The 18,910-nt window shown below is 43.9% G+C and overlaps 1 protein-coding gene across 1 annotated transcript; it reads left to right on the top strand.

The window, feature by feature from the left end:
- Positions 1-13,584: 13,584 nt before the first annotated feature.
- Positions 13,585-15,474, top strand: HTR1A (5-hydroxytryptamine receptor 1A). Its single transcript, XM_024194748.2, has one exon. The coding sequence runs from the start codon at positions 13,585-13,587 to the stop codon at positions 14,818-14,820; it is 1,236 nt and encodes a 411-aa protein (XP_024050516.1). The 3' UTR covers positions 14,821-15,474.
- Positions 15,475-18,910: the final 3,436 nt, after the last annotated feature.

The following is an 18,910-nucleotide window of genomic DNA, read 5'->3' as shown; positions in this document are numbered from 1 at the left end:
ATGCAGTCATTTCCCATTCTGTATGTGCGCAACTGATTGTTCCTTCCTAAGTGGAGCACTTTGCATTTGTCCTTATTGAATTTCATCCTGTTTACTTCAGACCATTTCTCCTGTTTGTCCAGATCATTTTAATCCTATCCTCCAAAGCACTTGCAACCCCTCCCAGCTTGGTATCATCCGCAAACTTTATAAGTGTACTCTCTATGCCATTATCTAAATCATTGATGAAGATATTGAACAGAACCGGACCCAGAACCGATCCCTGCGGGACCACACTCAATATGCCCTTCCAGCATGACTGTGAACTACTGATAACTACTCTCTGGGAATGATTTTCCAACCAGTTATGCACCCACCTTATAGCAGTTCCATCTAGGTTGTATGTTTGTGCCAACCACCTTATTTCTAAACTTTAGCAACAAAAACTAAGATGACATAAGATGAGGGGTTTGCAAACCCTCCTCCACCCTTCATTATTATTATCATAGATTCCAAATAGCTGGCAGCTTTCTGTGCCTGTCATAGTTTTCCTTTGAAAACAAGATGCACAAATTAAGTTGCCATTGGGGCCAACAAGTTTCCATGAGAAACACTTGTTATTGATATTGCTCCAGGGACTGTATAAAACCAGCTTCTTTGCTGAAGGGAAGCAGTGGCAGCACAGCCTTAGGACACTGGCTGTTTCTGGCTCACTGATGGGAGAGAGTTGCATGCTGGGTATTATGGTCCTGGTCCTGATGTCATTTATACCAGCTTTACACCAATGTACTTCTAATAGAATTACTCGGGATTTATACCAGTATGAAATCAGAAATCAGGCCACTTGTATTAGGAAGAGGGTTTAAAGAGGCTGGAAGTGTTCAATTAGGTTGTGGATTTGCAGCCTGTGGCCTATTAGTCCTGTTCAGCTACTGGGACACTTGGAAATTGCCTTTGAGCTTTGCAGTACCCATTGGCCTTGACTTTTATTACTCTGGTATAATTGAGGACTAAGTATATTGAAGTCATTGGAGTTATGCTGATGTAAATCCATTGTGTGAGAGAGACAAATCAGCCAATTACCTTTATGCTTTCCATAGATGAATGGCTCTAGAGAAGCCTTGGCAGAGACAGTGCTCCCGGGAACTCTGTTTTAGGACAGGGTCCAACACTATTGGAGAAGCAGTTACAAATAGTAGTTCATCTGTGGTAGCTGCTAAACCATCCGTTTAAATAATGACTTAGCCCAACCTGCTCTGCTATCAGTTTAGAACTTGCTGCTGTTGAAATTTTAGAAATTCAGATCTCCATGAAAACTATTCTGTTTGCAATCAACTCCATGGGGATCCTCTTGGATGCCAAGATTGAAGAATATGGCCCCAGGTTGGTTATACTGGAAACAGCATTTGAAACAGTGCAGGATAATTTATGAGTGAGTACCACCCCAGAGAGCTTTAAATCTGAAATTGAGTCAGTTAAGTCAGATTCATCCTTAGTATATCTTACAATTTTTTTTGCCTACAAAAGTAGGAATTTTAGAAAATCAAATACATGTTTATTAATAATCAGAGTTTTGAGGTTGAAGAGGGAACTGAAAGAGCGGAGACTATTTTCAGAGAATCGGTTATAACATAAAAAATGATTAAAAAGACAAGCTGGGTGAGGTAATATCTTTTGGTGGACCAACTTCTGCTGGTGAAAGAGACAAGCTCTCAAACTACACAGGTCCCTGAAGAAGAGCTCTGTGTACCTCGAGAGCTTGTCTCTTTCACCAGCAGAAGTTGGTCCACCAAAAGATATTACCTCACCCACCTTCTCTCTCTAATATTTTGGGACCAACACAGCTATAGCAACACTTCAAACAAATAATTAAAACAACTTTTGATGCTCTGGTCTTTACTGAAAATGTATCTAGATTTTCTGGTCTTTCTTGAGTCCCACAACTGTATCTGATTTGACTGAGAAATAATTCTGGGATAGCACAGGAGACTCTCATTTCCTGAACATAATATTTTCATCTTTCTGTGATAAAAACAGGGTTTGGGTACTTGTGAAGTAAAAGATGCTTGTGTTCCAGGACACACAAACCAGCCTAAGGTTAATATCTGCTCACATGCCTCACGAGTCAGACGATCAGGATTTGGTTCATCTTCTTTTTGGGGCCTTAACCCAAACTACATAAGAGAAGATGACACTGTAGTTATTCAAAGTATCTAACATGCATTTGGGAAGTGAAAAATAAACTAACAATATTAACAACATTGATAATAACAAGGCCATTTCTTGAATTAGGAATACTATTGCTGTTCTTTGTCCTCTCAAGTTTCATTTTCTTCTAGATAAAGTCAAATATGTGTTTGTGGATTTTAATTTCTTATTATGCTCAAACATTTCTGGATTTGAGCTTTGTGGTGTCCTGGAAAAATGAACAAGATCCTGATTCAATTAATGATAAGCCTGAAATACATGTTGGATGAAATCCTGGTCCCAGTGAAGTCAATGGTAAAATTCCTATTGACTTCATTGGGGCTTGGATTTTACTTGTTATTTTTAATCAGTTTTGAGTACTAGAAAGTATTTTCCTGAGTATGAGCCCAAATTCAGGGGCATACTTAATAGTTCCATTGGCCTGGTGCCTCCTGAAGTGCCTAATGTTATACAAGTGCTTAAATACCTTGCTGACTCAAGGTCCATATCTTCAGTATAAGTAATCACTCTGATTGGAGAGAATTTAAGTGGTGCCTAGAAGAAAATAGTTGTCATGTGAACGTAGATTCCAAAGACCCTTTGTGGCTGGATTTATGCTTTCCATAATCCTGATTATCAAATTATTTTTAAGAAAAGAGTGGCATTAGGCAGCTTTCCATAAATAGTGGCTAATCCTGCAGCCCTTATGAATGCAAAATGCACGTTAAAGTCAGTGGGGATTTTTCCTGAGCAAAGACTGTATGACTTGCCCCTAATTTATGATTAATTGATATTCCTCTATTGAGAATTAAGATATAAATTGGGACACTTTTCTGATACATATGAGGTGGATCACACATCTAATATCATCAGAGAAGGAAGAAACTAAAGCAGATCATCCTCAGTGAACAAAGATCGGCAATTGAATGGAAAATGTAAAAAAAAAAAAAAAAAAAAAAAGTTAGCAAATGTAATATGTACAAATTGAAACTGCTCCTAGGCAGCCTTTATTTATACAACTGTCTCTCATGCAGGAGGCAACTCAAGTTCCCACAGAAAACAGAGATATTACAAGGATACTGTTATGGTAAGAGTGAACTGTTTGGGAACAATTTGTGCACTGATGCGGCAAAAACTGTCTGTCATCCAAATCAGACATGCAGCCCAGGAGGCTGTACCTCCTGATATGGTGATCAGTGTTGGGAGAGGCTCACTGTCATGATGTAGTGTGGCAGATATTCCAGTGGCTGCCCCACTTATCAGTTGGCAAATATTTTCATGTTCATAGAGACACGTATTTTCACAATTGTCCACGTGCCTTAGTATAATCACGGATTTCCATTCACTTTCCTGTGTCTCATGAAACTGTCTTAATCCCCATCCCTATAAAAATGGGGCCGTGAATGTCCAGGTTTAAAATGATACTACCAGCATTGCTTTACTAAGTGCTAAAGAATAATTGAAGACAATTGCATACTAGAGAGACCCTGCAGGGGGCCTTCTGTCCGCTGATTTTTCAGCCTCTTCTTCTTACCTCCACACAGCTAACAGAGAAGCCTGGACAATATCTGAATGAGCCAGATCCTCAGCTGGTGTAAACTGATATAACTCAATGGAAATCAGTGTTAATTTTCTACCTTTTCTTATGTAACAGAGGATAGTCTTGTTATTTATAGACATGTTTAATTCATTTTTGAATCCCAGTAAGCTCTTGGCCTCTGTTATAGCTTGTGGCAAGGAGTTCTACGGGTTAATTATGTGTTTGACTTTAGTGAGGCTATGCTGATTTACATCAGCTGAGGGTCTGGTCCCATACATTTAAAGGGTTAACTCTAACCATTTCTCAAGCTTCTTAATTCAGGAACATTCTTTAGGATTTGCTGTTAGGACCCTGCTATTTCATCTGAATATCAACAATTAATCAGGTAATGTATTCAGAGTTAGTAAGATGGTCAACATTATCACTGATAAGAAATGGTTAGGAAGCCTGCTGTGTATTTAAAAGTAGGAGAGAAACATGCTGGAGAAACTGAAAGTTGTACATAACCCAGTAAGGGTTAAAACTTGACTACACATGCCTTGGGTAGCCTACTGCAAGGAGCGAGAAACCTTGCCTACAGAAGCATACATAGTTCTGAAAAGCCAGAACATAATATCAAGTAAATTAGCTGCCCAGATGTCATGCATAGGTATTTGAAAATTTCACACTTATTCATGTTTATCCACAAAAGGGAAGAACTTAACCCTGTCGCCTTATTCACAAATGTACTGCTTCTGGGGATGGAACTTTTGCAACAAAAAACATGGCAGCAAGTGGGATGTTCAGAAGAAGAGCTTGGAGGGATGGAAAGATTTCCATGTGAAGAGAGAGTGAAAAGACATGGATTATTTAATTTAGAAAGGAGATGAATAAAAAGGGACATGAGAGAGAGAGATAAAATTATCGTTATTATATAGAAGATCATTCTGATACTCCTATTTATCCTTTCTCATAAGAGAAGAAAAAGAAGCCATCCAATTAAATGTAAGATGTAACAAATTTAAAAGTGATAGAGGGAATAACTTTTTTTTTTTTTTACACAACACATAATTAATCTGTGGAACTCACTGCTAATTCTAGCACTGATGCCAAGAGCACAGGAGGGTTCCAAAAAGAGTAAGAGATTTATATCACTAAGAAGAACACTCTAATTTATATTAGCTAGAATAAGAATGTATATAAGGGATATAAATCTAAATCCTCCTGCTTCAGAACATACATCAATCTCAGATTGCCTGGGATTAGGATATAGCCCATAGATATTTTAGTGCTTACTTGTCTGTTATGCAGTTTTACACCTTTCTCTGAAACGTCTGGTGCTGGCCATTGTCATAGAAAGAGGGACCATTTGTTTGAATTGGTAGGGCATTGCCTAAGTGCAGATAGAAAACCGCCTGTGGGCTTGTGAGCTTCTGAAGAGCTACTGGGCCAAATCCTTCTGTCAGTTACACTGGCGCAACCCCCTCGATTTCAAGAATTTCAAGCCAATTGATTTGCCTCATTGTAGCTGAGAGGAGAATCTGGTTCAGTGTTTGGAGGCATCTGATGTGATGCCCTGGCTCCATTCCACTCAAATGGCAGTTTTTCTGTTGACTTCAGTGGGGCCAGGATTTCATCCCTGTTTTTTTTTCAGAACCTGCTTTATCTAACTGTCATTCTAACTAATTTGTGATTAGACTGAAATACTGAACAATGATATTTTAACCACCGTTTAGAGGATATAAATCCCAAATTCAACAGAAAATCCCTCTAGCCTTTGAGCTATACAAGCAAGATCATAGATTCTGTTTTTCCAGACCCAGTTCTATATGGTTTAGAAGCCAGGCAGATTATTTTCCTTGGATCATATTATCACCGGAATAAGAAACTATAAATATCTTCTTCCTTATCCCTCCTTGTCCAGTAATAATTGGATGCAACATAATTTATCCCCAAGATGGCAATTTTGCTTTGACATTGAGGTAAACAAAACCAGATTTATTTGGGTGTTGTTCAAAAAACACCATCTCACTCCTAATTTTTTCCCCCCAAGAAGCCTTAGCTGGCGTATTAACTTATAAATTTTACCAGAAAGGTCCACAGAAACAGAAAATGGAAAGCAAATAAAATGTAGCTGCAAAGAGCCTGAATTCAAAGTCAAGGATCACAATATTGACCTCTTCCTAAAAAGGAAGAGGAGGTGGAACAGGAGTGGTAGAAGTGTATAGACATGCAAAATTTCTATACGGTTGTAGCATTAATTCCAACTAACTGTATTTAGAAAAGTCCATGAAGAATTTTTGTTAAGTTTTTGGTTTAACTGAATTCAGACTGTGGTCTGATATGTGGTTAAATGGGGACTAATGGGGAATAAATTGGTCTTTATGCCCCTGCATGGCTTCCATTCATATCTGCTGCAGGGGCTTGGGAGGAAAGCAGGGGCTGCATACCTGGTACTTCTCTCCCTTGAAGGGCAGTGGTGGAAAGATTCTGCATCCACCCCCATTGCAGTGGCCAGCATAGTTGAGCTAGTCCTAGAGTGGATGATAATTAATCAATTTCTGGTAAAGGCTAGTAGCTTACTACTATTCCCTGAAAGCAGGGAAGGAATTGTTCCTCTTAGATGCACAATTCCTTTCTTCCCTGGGCTGTTCTGGGACCATGTAGTTATGTGCCACCCCTTACCCTGGGGTAGAGGGGCAAAGGACTGGCTAGCCCCAAATGATTAACATGAAACATACATTAGCTAGAAAAACAGTTTGTTTGAAATGAAAATGGAAGATCTTGAAATGAGTAGATTGTGTACAATCCATTTTGATGATCTAATATGAATGGCCATAAACTATGACTTCTAAAAATATTGAGGTGAAGGCCTGGCTAACAGGCTATTTCAAATTCTAGTTGTTCAGAACGTTCTCACCAGCATGTTTGAAATGCTCTCGGATTTTATTTTGTGAACAGATAAAAAGTGCAGGCTCTTTTTATAGGAGGCATCAAGTAAAACCAAGAAGTGTATACAGTTGCTTTGTACTTATTCCCAGGACACACAAAGCAATTACATGGCACTCACTACATAGCTACTTCCAGCAGTTTCAAGTGATCTCAGGGATTCAACCAGCTGTTTGTGTCCCATGAGAGAAATACAAAAGATGAAGATAGACAAATATTTTCTTTTACAAACCTAAGAATTATTTTATTTTAATTTCATAACTGTGTTGCACTTGTTAGTATGGAAAGAGTGAGCATTAACCTATGCTGTAAAGAGCAGTAAGTGAAATAAGAATTCCCTGGGCTGTTTTAATTGCTTGAGTTGTCATTTCTTGGAGCTAAAACAGAATCATGGACACAAGACTTGATGGATAATTGAAGGGCAAATTGCTTTCTAACTAATTTTTTCAATAATGTAGTACTTTTAATTTATAAGTACCTCAAGTGTGAGGTTTCTGATAGTATGAACATATGAACAGTTGGACTAGAACAACTTTTAGAATAATACAGTTTTGATGGTCTTGGCAGATGTCATTGGAAAAGTAATTTTCCCTATATTTGCAATGACTTTTGGAATTTGACCCATGTCCTCACTGTGATTAGACATTAATGCTATTTGGACATAAAACAAATGATTTGTTTTATATACACTTGCAAGAACTTTATTCAATTAACAGGATAAATTCAGTCAGTAGAGCTCATTCCTTCCTAAAATTTAACATATATACACTGAATATACCTTTTCTTCTACTAGGCTTTTCTACCATTACACATACAGTATAGTCTGTGATTGTTTTAGGAGATTATACACAGATTTGGTTTAAAATAGTATTTGTAGTCATAGTTAAGTAAGATATTGCATAGCAAATTTTCACAAACTGACACAAACCTTTGTTTGGGGAATAAAACCACACACTTGACTTACTAAGTCATTGAACTCCTATGGGAAAATCCTGTGTGACACATGGAATAATACAGTCTCTTTCCCTCAGAAGCTATGCTGTTTAACACTGGAACAAACATTTTTATTGATTAAGGAGAAAAACAGATCCTACATAACTCATCTTTAATCTTCCATGTTGCATAAAGCCCTGACATGACAGCAGCCGGACACCACCAGTAACATCTACGCTTTGGTGATTTAACGCAAGAACATTATTTTTTTTTATTTCTGATAAAATGATAAACAGATTTACTGTTTTATTACATCCCTAAAGCTGAGACCTATAAAAACATAGCCAGGGAAATGATGAACTGCCACTGCACTCTAAAACACTTACACTTCTCTTTCTATTACTTTGGCTCCTTTGAATGCTGCTATACATCTCCTACTTTCAGAAACGGCAATTCCTATTGACTTCTTCACAAATCATTATCTAGAAGCCAATATTTATTCAAAGTCCTTTTCATGCCATTTGAATAAAGGTCCCTCTCGCATATAGTACAGGCTATTCTATATTTTTAAGGGGGAAATAAATCTCTTGCAATTTATCGAAAAAAAGGGGAGGGTGGAAAGCTGAAAGATTAAAAGTGAAGTGAATAAAAATAAATATACATTTAAGGCTGAGAACATCCTTATAAATCCTGGAATGAATTGTTAATACTCATTTTAGCAATTGTCCAGCTACAGCTTAATTGCCAAATTACTGGAATTTGGTGTATACGTTCAACTACAGAAAAATGAATAATTTTAATAGTAAACTGGTTTTACGGCTTGCTCTTAAAAGATGAATGTAAATGTTTACTGAGAAGTAGATGCAGTCATCTTAATTAGCAGCTAGAAGAAGACTGATTCAACCAAGAAGTTGTGTTATTGTAGTCAGCCATTCTAGAATTATGTAACAGTGAGCTCTTATTATAAAGATTTATTTGGGTAATGTCAGATGAGAAAAATGACCGGGGAGAGTATATTTGTCTAAGGCAATTACAAGCATAACATTGTATCTTTTAAAATCATTGGGTTACATTCTGGCCTTTTAAGGCTGCCTCAGACCATTCAGGTGGTGCAAAGCTCCCTTAACATTGGTTTAACTGACTGCATGAGTATTCCCCTGACAAAGGGTAATCCCAGAATACTGGATCCTAAACCCAAGCACAGGTGGTATGATTAGGAAAATAGGGGTGTGGCTAGAACTCTGCAGCAGACCGGTGACCTCTGGTTGCCAGAATGCTCCTCTGAATATCACTGCAGTTGACACAACTAAGGCTTTTTTTGCTCTGTGATACCAGACCTGTGCTCAACAATGTGAAGATGAGGAAAGTGCAGGGATGGTTTACGACACCTTTGTAGCCCTTTTCCCCACCAGAGCTGCAGAAGGGCCAGTCCTGAGGATCTGGCCTAATGTTTATCATGTAATTTTCAGTCACTAAAGTGAGAGACCCAGATTCTCTGGGCCAGTGCAAGGGGGTGTAAATTGTCCTCACTCAGGGTTATGCTATAACTTTAGTTTCTTCTGAGAGCTCCTGGCATAAAGGAGACTCACCCTATGAACACTGACACCATTTTTGATTGGGCACCAATAATAATTTAGGACTGCAAGTGAAACAAAAAAGTAGCTAACTGCAACCTGCTAGTATTCAAGTACAAAATTCAAAGCAATGTGTGACACCATCCTCAGTAGCATCATAACCAGGAACGGTGCAGCTAGAGACAGGCTGTTCCCTTCTCTATATTGAGTAACTGAAATCAATTTTCTGAAATACAGAATAATCTTTGAAATGAAATAAATAATCACATTCATGCTCATCCAGGGCACCAATACCAAACATTCAAGGGCTGAGCACGATATGCCTTTGGTAGTGTTCTGTGGGAGCTGGAGTGGCTGAGGGGGGAAGGGAAGCAGCATCTCTGCAGGGTTGTTACTCTGAGGGTGGGGAAGTGGCAGGTCAGGAGTAGGGCAGGGACAGATCTGGGGAGCATGCTACATGACATGCTTCTCTTGAGACCTGATGGAAGCCTGAGTGGAAATCCATGTGGGATAATGTACTAGCAACTGAATTAACTCTCACTGTACCCTGTGCCCTCCATCCGGAGTGGGGATTATGGCCCAGGTGGAGACTGCCAAGGGCAGCAGAGTCCTTTAAGGCCTCATCTTGCTACGGTCGGGGGGAACAGTAGAGGAGCTAGGCCTGGGGGGCCCTCATTTGGACTGTTCAGTCATTTACATGCTTAGTAATATTTAAGACTTATGTTAAAGTGCCTAGGCCATCACACCACTAAGGAGTGAGATGTCCCTTTGCCTGCACCACTTCTCCCTCTCATGGAGGTGGCTCCCTCTACTGGCCACAATTTAACTCAGCCTCCACCCCCCTCACCCACCCCCGAACATGTCCATGTTACTGATGTAACTGTAAGACAGGTGGCTGAAAAGTTTCAAATTAAAAAAAAAAAGTGTGTGTGTGTGTTTGAACATTTCCCCATTGTTTGACCTGCTCTAGATAGGACACCCATTTTCAGAACCGTCCATCACTTTTGCTACCTCCTCCCTCAACAATCAATTGGAGGCCTCAGTGCCTCTGAAAAAACAAACCCTACTTGCCTCACGTTTGGGCAGCCCAGAATTGAAGCTCCCAGGATCAGAGGACACTTTGGCAGTTCTGGCCTATGTTATCTTCCCAAGGCTATACAAGGAGTCTGTGGCAGAATCTGCATTCAAACTCCAGGCTTCTTGCTTCCCAATGTTGTGCTCCACCCGTTTGCCCAGGCTTGCTAAAAATTACCTCTCAGCCAGAGGCACTGGGTTGTTGGTTTTTTAAAACTAGATCTAATCCATTACTGTGCTGTGAATTTCACCTGCTATTAGCAGGGAAATAATGTCTGAGCCCTGTTGTGTTAGGAGTAAGCCATACCTAAGTATCAGTCATTGACATGTCCTATTTCCCCTCACCTTTCATACAACGGGGCGTAGGGTATATAACCAGAAAACATTGCAGGCTACTACCATGTCTGCCCATCAGCTCTACGTGCCCAAGGGATTTCAAGCTTGAAAGCCTGAAAGTTAAGTTCTGCAGCTGCATTGCCTCTCTTCTAAACAATAAGTCACACCCGAACTAAAGAGGTTATCCAAGCCTGATAAAGTTCTGAACACAGCGGTATCTTTGGGGGCCACTCCTAAGTACAGATTAACAAGTAGGAGTGTGTGTACATGGGTCATTGGTCCTAATTATAAATGTAATTTATTTGGAAATTGTCAAAAATCTTGCTGTCAAGACATTTGCATGGCAGCAACGCAAACTAATCTGAAAGAGCCTTTCACGGCATTAAAATTATTGTGTGACAGGAGGATAAAAATCATACCAAGTAAGCTTCCCAGTAATGTCACCTTCCAAGTAAAGCAAAAGTTAAACCTCTCAATCATAAAACTTTGCATGTGATCCCTGATCAGAAGCTGTCTCCTACTCTTCTGACTGTTTGGGATGTTTATTGGATATTGACCTATTTATTTGTGATACGTCAACCTGTTACTATTTTTATTTAAGATTGTTCCCAGTGATATTTTTCTCATTTCATTCTCTTTCAGACCCAGCCTTTCCCTCTTTTATCAAGCGCAAATGTAACGTTATTTTTTATCTTCTGAGGATCGTGATTGCAATAGTTTGTTGCATTGTAATTTCCTGTAATGCAACTTTAAGAAAGATAGCTCGGCGCTGCTGTGTTTGGAGGGAAACAGAACTTTGACATCAGATTTCCGCGCACTGGTACCAAGGCTCCGATGACATACACTGTCCTGCTTGTTTCAGGGCTTTGGCTGAAATGACATGAAACACCACGAATAGGGGGTTCATTACTACAGCGCTTTGAAATGATGGAGTGGGAACTGTGCACAAACAATACATCTCAGGACATCTACACCACACTACTGTATATCGACCTATTTTGATTTTTTTAAGTTGCTTTATTGATTGCTCTGCTACCCATCTAACAGCCCAAGAGTTTCATGATCACTGATGACAGAACCATCATTTGACGCAGTGTAAGTGGAATGACCTGTAGCGTGTGTGTGTACCTATCTATACACACGTCATGCTCCGCACACTTCACTTGGTAGCACTTTGCCATTTACTTTGATTTTAAAATACATTACTCAATAAAATGAGAGCGTTACCTGTATCTTGAAGATTCCAGGCATGCATATTTTCCCATGCCACTCACCATATTTGCATACATTTGTTTTCCTTTGTAATTCAGACTGTCACTCATTTGTTCCTTTCATTCAAGCAATTATAAAAACCCATTGCCGTCTAGTAGAGGAGCCAAATAATTATAATCTCAAATCGGAGTGATAAACTGCAATGTGGGAAATTGTTTAATGTATTGTGATCTCTGTGTGGCATGCTACTAAAGCGCAGAATTTCCCCAAGTATATGATACAAAAAGTATGTGTTTGGGTTGGTTCTGCTTAGCTCCAAGCGACCCGCTTTTGCATCTCTTGCTGCGCGACTTGCAAGGGCCCCCGGGGAAGGGCAATTCGATTTCAACTTTTCCCCCTGAAGAAGCGAAGCCGCGTGTTCCAGGAACTGAAGTGCTGCAGAGAGAGAATGACTTCTGCGGAGAAGTCACCTCCAGCTGCCTTGTGTGAGCTGTCCACGGAGGGTGTGCCGGACCCCTGTCGCCTCAGGTATGTGAGAGCCGCGATCCCTGGCAAGCCAGACGCCGTGTACCTGCAGGTGGCGACAAATGCCCTTGAAGTTTGGCGCTGTCCCGGGTGCTGAAGGCGGAACGCGAAGCGAGTGAACACAGCTGGCCCATGGCAGCGGCCGAAGAGTTTCACCTGAGTCTCGGGAAAAGCGTCTGCAGCGCCCGCTGCTCTGGCTAAGGCCGGGGATCCTTCCCTGTCACTCCCGGTTCCACACGGCTAACAGAGCGACTCCCGCTGGGGCAGGAGTTTGCATTTAAAAGCTAACCGCGAAGGAAAGGGCTGAAGCTGCGCGGGGAGGGGAATAGGAGTCAGCCACACACTCAGTTATGTGCCTCATCCACTTCAGCTTGCACATGTCCCCCCGATTCCTCAGCCCTGGCATGTAGCCACAGCTGGCATCACTCCGGGCATGTTACCGCATAGCCCGAACGCGCCGCGCCCCCCCCCCCCCGCCAACGTGCCGGGCCCTTGAAGGGCCACAGGGCTGGGGACGATGCAAGCCCACATCTCAATAAACAGGAACGCCACCGCCCGGGCACCCAAGCTCAGGCCCTCGGGACTGACTGGTGTCTTGGCGCGGACGGATCACAGGGTGACGCTGGAGGTAGTTGGGAAGCCACACAGTGTGGCGGCACCAGCTAGTTCCAAACGGGCTGCCTGGGCTTTCCTCTGGGAGGGACGAACAAGGGGGAGGAGGAGGAGGGGACTCGCATCGCTTGCTACTGACCCAGCGGGTGCAGAGGACGCTCCGCCCGCGCTGTTGATGAAAGGGACCGGAGTACAATGGCAGCCCAGCAGCGAGAGCCACCCCAGAGGAGAGGGGGCGGGGGAAGAGAGCGAAAGCAGGGACAGGGGCGGGGGGAGAGGCAGAGCAGATCAAACAGTGAGCGAGCGGGAGGGGAGAGGAGGGGGAGCAGGACCAGCCAGAGGGAGTGAAGGGGAGAAGCAGCCAGCGCGAGCGAGGCTGCTCCGTGCCAGCCCCTCGGAGCCCGGCAGGCTCCTGCTGGGAGGGGAGTGCCGAGGCCGGATCGGGATGGACAGGCACAGCCTCTCTCCGCCGCCTGACGCCCTGTGAACCGCGCGCTCCCTGGATGCCCGCAGCCGCTCCCTCCCGTGGCTCTCCGGCGTGGCCAGGCGCACTGGCGGCGCGGCACGCCCGGGGGCCCGAGGCGATGACTCGCGGCAGGAGAGCGGAGCGCTCCCCACCTGCCAGCCCGAGCCCGGAGGAGTGACAGTGCCGCGCTCTGCCCATGCGCTCCTAGCTGCCCCGGCATGGATGTGGCCAACAACACTACCTCCCCCACCGAGCAGTCCTCAGCGAGGGGCCAGGGCGCCGCGGTGACCCTCAGCTACCAGCTCCTCACCTCCCTCTTCCTGGGCACCCTCATCCTCTGCGCCCTGCTGGGCAACGCCTGTGTGATCGCGGCCATAGCCCTGGAGCGCTCCCTGCAGAACGTGGCCAACTATCTTATAGGCTCCCTGGCCGTCACCGACCTGATGGTCTCGGTGCTGGTGCTCCCCATGGCCGCCCTCTACCAGGTGCTGAACAAGTGGACGCTGGGGCAGGTCACCTGCGATATCTTCATCTCCCTAGACGTGCTGTGCTGCACCTCCTCCATCCTCCACCTGTGCGCCATCGCCCTGGACAGGTACTGGGCCATCACCGACCCCATAGACTATGTCAACAAGCGGACTCCCAGGCGAGCGGCTGTGCTCATCAGCCTGACCTGGCTCATCGGCTTCTTGATATCCATCCCTCCCATGCTGGGCTGGCGGACACCCGAGGACAGGTCGGACCCCGACGCCTGCACTATCAGCAAGGACCACGGGTACACCATCTACTCCACCTTCGGCGCCTTCTACATCCCCCTGCTACTGATGCTGGTGCTCTACGGACGGATCTTCAAGGCGGCCCGGTTCCGGATCCGCAAGACCGTCAAGAAAGCGGAGAAGAAGAAGATCGCCGACACCTGCCTGACGGTCTCCCCGGCCAGCCACCAGAGGAAAAGCAACGGGGAGCCCAGCAAGAGCTGGAAGCGGACGGTGGAGCCCAAGCCCAGCGCGTGTGTCAACGGGGCCGTGAGACACGGGGAGGATGGAGCTGCTCTGGAGGTCATCGAGATCCAGCACTATCACAACTCCTCCAAAACTCACCTGCCACTGCCCAGCGACCCCTGCAGCACCCCTCTGGCCCCATCCTTCGAGAAGAAGAACGAGAGGAGCACCGAGGCCAAGAGGAAAATGGCTCTGGCCAGGGAAAGGAAAACGGTCAAAACCCTGGGCATCATTATGGGCACGTTCATCCTCTGCTGGCTGCCCTTCTTCATCGTGGCCCTGGTCTTGCCCTTTTGTGACAGTGAGTGCTACATGCCGGACTGGCTGGGGGCAGTCATCAACTGGCTGGGCTACTCCAACTCCCTCCTCAACCCCGTCATCTACGCCTATTTCAACAAAGATTTCCAAAGTGCTTTTAAGAAAATTATCAAATGCAAGTTTTGCAGGCAGTGAAGGACACTCCCTTCTCGGGGGCTCCCTGCGCTTGCTTCATCAAACTCCACATCTCTTCTGCTACTAGAGTATCTGCTTGTGCCCTCCTTCCCTCCACCGGTGACCACTCTCCCCAGGACTGCGGCAGGGGCAGCTCCACTTTACCGCGCAGCACCGGAGCGTCTCCTCCTTGTTACAACACACAGCGCGCGGCAAATCCAAGTAGTTCAGACTCTAGTGCAGCGTCTGCCATCGTTCCACGGGGAGACAAGGCCGCTCCGGATTCCAATCCCTCACCTCTCAAAGCGTTACAAACGGAGTCAGCCCCTTTCTGAACTACTGCAAACTTAGCACTTGCAATTCAGCGCTTTGGAAAACTGACTAGCACGTGTTCCTGAACTAACCTGAGCACCGTCTGCTCCTCTGAGTTTACACAGTACTCAGCCTGTGTAATGACACCCTATTTCGCCACTTGTATTTATTTTGGGTAGACCTTGGGTTTGCAGATCGTTGCTTGTGGTCGCTGTTGACCACCTTGTCTGCCCGGGTAGCATCGGTAAAATAAACCATCCTATGCATAAAACCTTCTTGTCTGTTTTTCTTGGATTAAAAGAAGATTGCAGAGCGCTCTGAGTCTAACCTAGATCTGGTCGAGTAAGTACGAACGTGGAGGGTTTGAAGCAGTTCTTTCCACAGTGGAAGAAGGGGCTTAAAAGTTACGTCGCTGGCAGCGAGCTTGAAAAGTGAATTTCGTTTTTTTGGGGAAAACATAATTTTATAACCTTTCAAGGTACTTCTGATCACATTCCTAACTGATATGTCTGTATCATGTATTTATAAAAGCCCGCTGGTTACGTTACTACCTTTCAGTGCATGGGAGTTACGTTGTTTACATGAGAGGGATTTTGCTAAACATTAAGTCATTACAATACACCTAATTAAAAACAGATTTAAAAAAACCCACCCTAATCGAACGAGGATTTCTCATTAAGAAAACCCACGGAACCCATCTGCGTGACTATCAGGCGCAAATAAATATATTGTTTAAAAATTCTTGAAAATAAGACGCAGGTTTTCATTTTGAAAAGCACCTTAAAAGTATTACTAGGAATCACACTGCTCGTTTGGGAAACAAACAGCCGTGCAGCATTTTACTGAAGTTTGAAACTATTTGCTAGGTGCTGCTTTCTCTCTCTTGCCCTGTCTCCCCGCCAAACCAGGGTAATCTCATTTTAATGCTGTGTAATGAAAAGGGCAATTGTGAGCTAAATCAGTGAGTCTCTCTCCCAGCACAGGTGATTAGCTACGGTATTGTTGCTGAACAAACACTCATACTATAGCAAGGAATAAAGAGTGTACTAGTCACTTCACTTGCAAAGTGTGGAAAAGTAAACAAACACTGTCAGCTCTGACTTCTTGACAGTTCAACAAAACTTTCCTGAATACTTGGCCCAATGCTAATTCCCCCCTTTTAAACAAAAACCCCACCTTTAACTCAAGAAAGTTACAGAGGTGGGTTTTTTTTTTATATTTTGCTTTTGATGAGAATGAAGAAATAACCTGATTTGTACTGAAAGGTATTACTAACAGCTCTTTCTAAAGTCAGAAATTGGGGTAGCCTAAACTGTGATTTCAACTGAATTGCCAGAATGTCTATTTTGTACAGTGCCTCTTAGTTTCATACAGGGTATGCATCGTGATCTGTTATTCTGTTCAGATCTGACAGGGTTGCATATTATTTTGCACTATTAAACGGGTTGAATTCTTTGTATTTGGGAAGGTAGTTTGAGATCGAATGCTTGAGCCAAAAATACATATTTTTCTTCTTTAGTTTGTCGTAATCTGTACTACCTATAGGTAAATGGGAATGTTAATTCTGTGCTTCACGTGAATGTAAATGTCAAGTCGTTTATGAATTTAAACAGCTTTCAAAGTTAAATGATAGCAATGCTTTGAATATGTTCAGATAGTCTAATTTATTATAAGAAAATTTATTTGACCTCATTTTCTCAATTAAAGTGAACTTTGATCTTCTCTTCCCCTTTCTCTCTGATCACTCCTAACTACGTGCACATTCTGGATTTTCTTTATTTGAAAACGAAGTTGTAGTTCTAAGTGCAAAAGATACCAAGGAAAATTAATGTCCAGTCATTTATGAAGGAGTTGAAAATTTAGCCTACCACTTAAATCGAAGATCTTGTGACTTGAGTTCAAAGAACCAGCAAGTGCGTTATAAGTGACTGGTTTTAATTTTGTTGAACCTATAAGGAATCTGTCTCCACATACACGTATCCAGTAGGCTGGCGTGTGTTTGAAACAATGATACAATCACACGTGCGACTATGTATGTGAGAGAGAGAGTGGGTTGATGGTTCTATGTACATCTCACTTATATTTCCAATTTAAACTTGTTTAAATTTAATCTGAACGGTGTATTCTAGCGCCTCCCCCCCCCCATTTTTTACTTGCAGCAGAAGTCAGAATCTCCCAGGCATTTCAGAAACTTTTTAAAAAACTTGCTAACGCTGAAAACTTTTATCGTAGCCAATAGATCGATGTTTCAGTTTCACTCTCCCCCTCTTACTCAAAGAGAAGCGATAGCTCCAGAGGAGGTGGTCGTCCTGTCCCAATGAGGAAGCGTACACGCTTTGCACTAGGGGTGGAAGGACAAAAACCGAGGACGTGTTTGCAGGAGGGAGCCATCTCTATGGTCACTCGATTGATCTGGCCAGCAGGTCGGTGTCTAGAGTGAAAGGGCTGGAAATGCCATCAGTGCAGCATGCTCCAGCGTAATTCCATTCTCAATTACGCTAGAGCACTGCTGCACTGAGGCAGTGTTCTTAATTAAAGGGCCTCCCCTGCGCACGCTGACCCCCAGGGCAGGAGGCAGGCCACCAATGGCCAGCTGACAAAAACACCCCTCATTAGCATTGGATCATGAGTGCAGGCTTGTTTTGCTTGCGTTAGCCAAAAGGCAGTAAGGGGCTTTAACGACTGACTCAGACCTAGCCCTAGCCCAGAAGAACTGGTTTTAAAGGGACAGTAGCACGTTTCACCCTGGAATCTATTTCCCTTCCCTAGCCCCTCTTTTTGTAGTCATCGGGGTGCCTCAGCTGCCCCTAGGAGGGGTCTCTCTTGGGCGGGGGGTTATATTTCCCCAGTCTCTCGGGTACTTACAGAGCAGCTCCAAGAGAATTACGGGCCAGGCGCAGTAGTAAGGCGAGGATTGCAGCCCTCTGCTAAAACCATGAGTGTCTGCCACTGGCCCCTCATCTGCCGCCCCCACAATCTCCACTTCAAAGAGACGGGCCGCAGCTGGCAGAGGGGAAGGGCGCAGCCTCACCTCTCGTACTCATGGCAGGCTCAGAGCACTCGCGTAGGGCTGGAGTTTTTCTCTTTTCTTCAGGGATGGGAAATTTATTTCCAAGCTGATCACTGGAGATGAAGCCCCAGCACCTCTCACTCAATCGCTCGGGATTTAGCCGGGTGGGATTTTGTTCTCTTGTACCCAGACAGACTCCGGAGAGTTCCTGCAAGCAAAACTCTGGAGAACTAGTGAGAGAAATTCAGTTCAATGCAGATGCTGTGATTTGTCTCTAGGGGATGGTAGCTACTAGCCTGACAGCACTCTGGCCTCTTTAGTAGTCTGTCCATGCTAATTGACCATGATAATTGGGTGCTCCAAGGGAGGATTAAAATGCTAAAAGAAAGGAGCACTAGTTCTAGTAAAGACTGTGTATTAGCACTACAGGAAGAGGTAATAATACTCACTCTGATATGTATGTTAAAGAAAATGAGTGTAACTGCTGTGGTAGATATATAATGATGGGAGGAGGTTTCTAATGTAAAACCAGAGCATGTTAGTGTAGATTTTCCACTGGTTTCACAAAAAGGTGAAAAATATACTCTCAACAATCCACTTTTGATTATTTTATCCCTGTTTTTTTTTTTTAAACTAAAAGTATGCATCCACTCAAGGAGCCTGCATCCAGCGGCGGCTCCAGGCACCAGCGCTCCAAGCGCCTGCCTGGGGCGGCAAGCCGTGGGGGGCTGCTGATCCCTGCGAGGGAGGCAGTCAGGCTGCCTTCGGCGGCATGCCTGCGGGAGGTCT

This window comes from Terrapene carolina, unplaced genomic scaffold, assembly GCF_002925995.2.
Source record: "Terrapene carolina triunguis isolate 2854851 unplaced genomic scaffold, T_m_triunguis-2.0 Scaffold69, whole genome shotgun sequence".
Lineage (NCBI taxonomy): Eukaryota > Metazoa > Chordata > Testudines > Emydidae > Terrapene > Terrapene triunguis.
The sequence above is the reverse complement of the archived record's forward strand: the minus strand, read 5'-3'. Positions and strand labels throughout refer to the sequence as shown.

Coding starts and splice junctions, on each gene's coding strand:
- HTR1A (XM_024194748.2), top strand. CDS start 13,585: ATGGATGTGGCCAACAACACTACCTCCCCCACCGAGCAGTCCTCAGCG.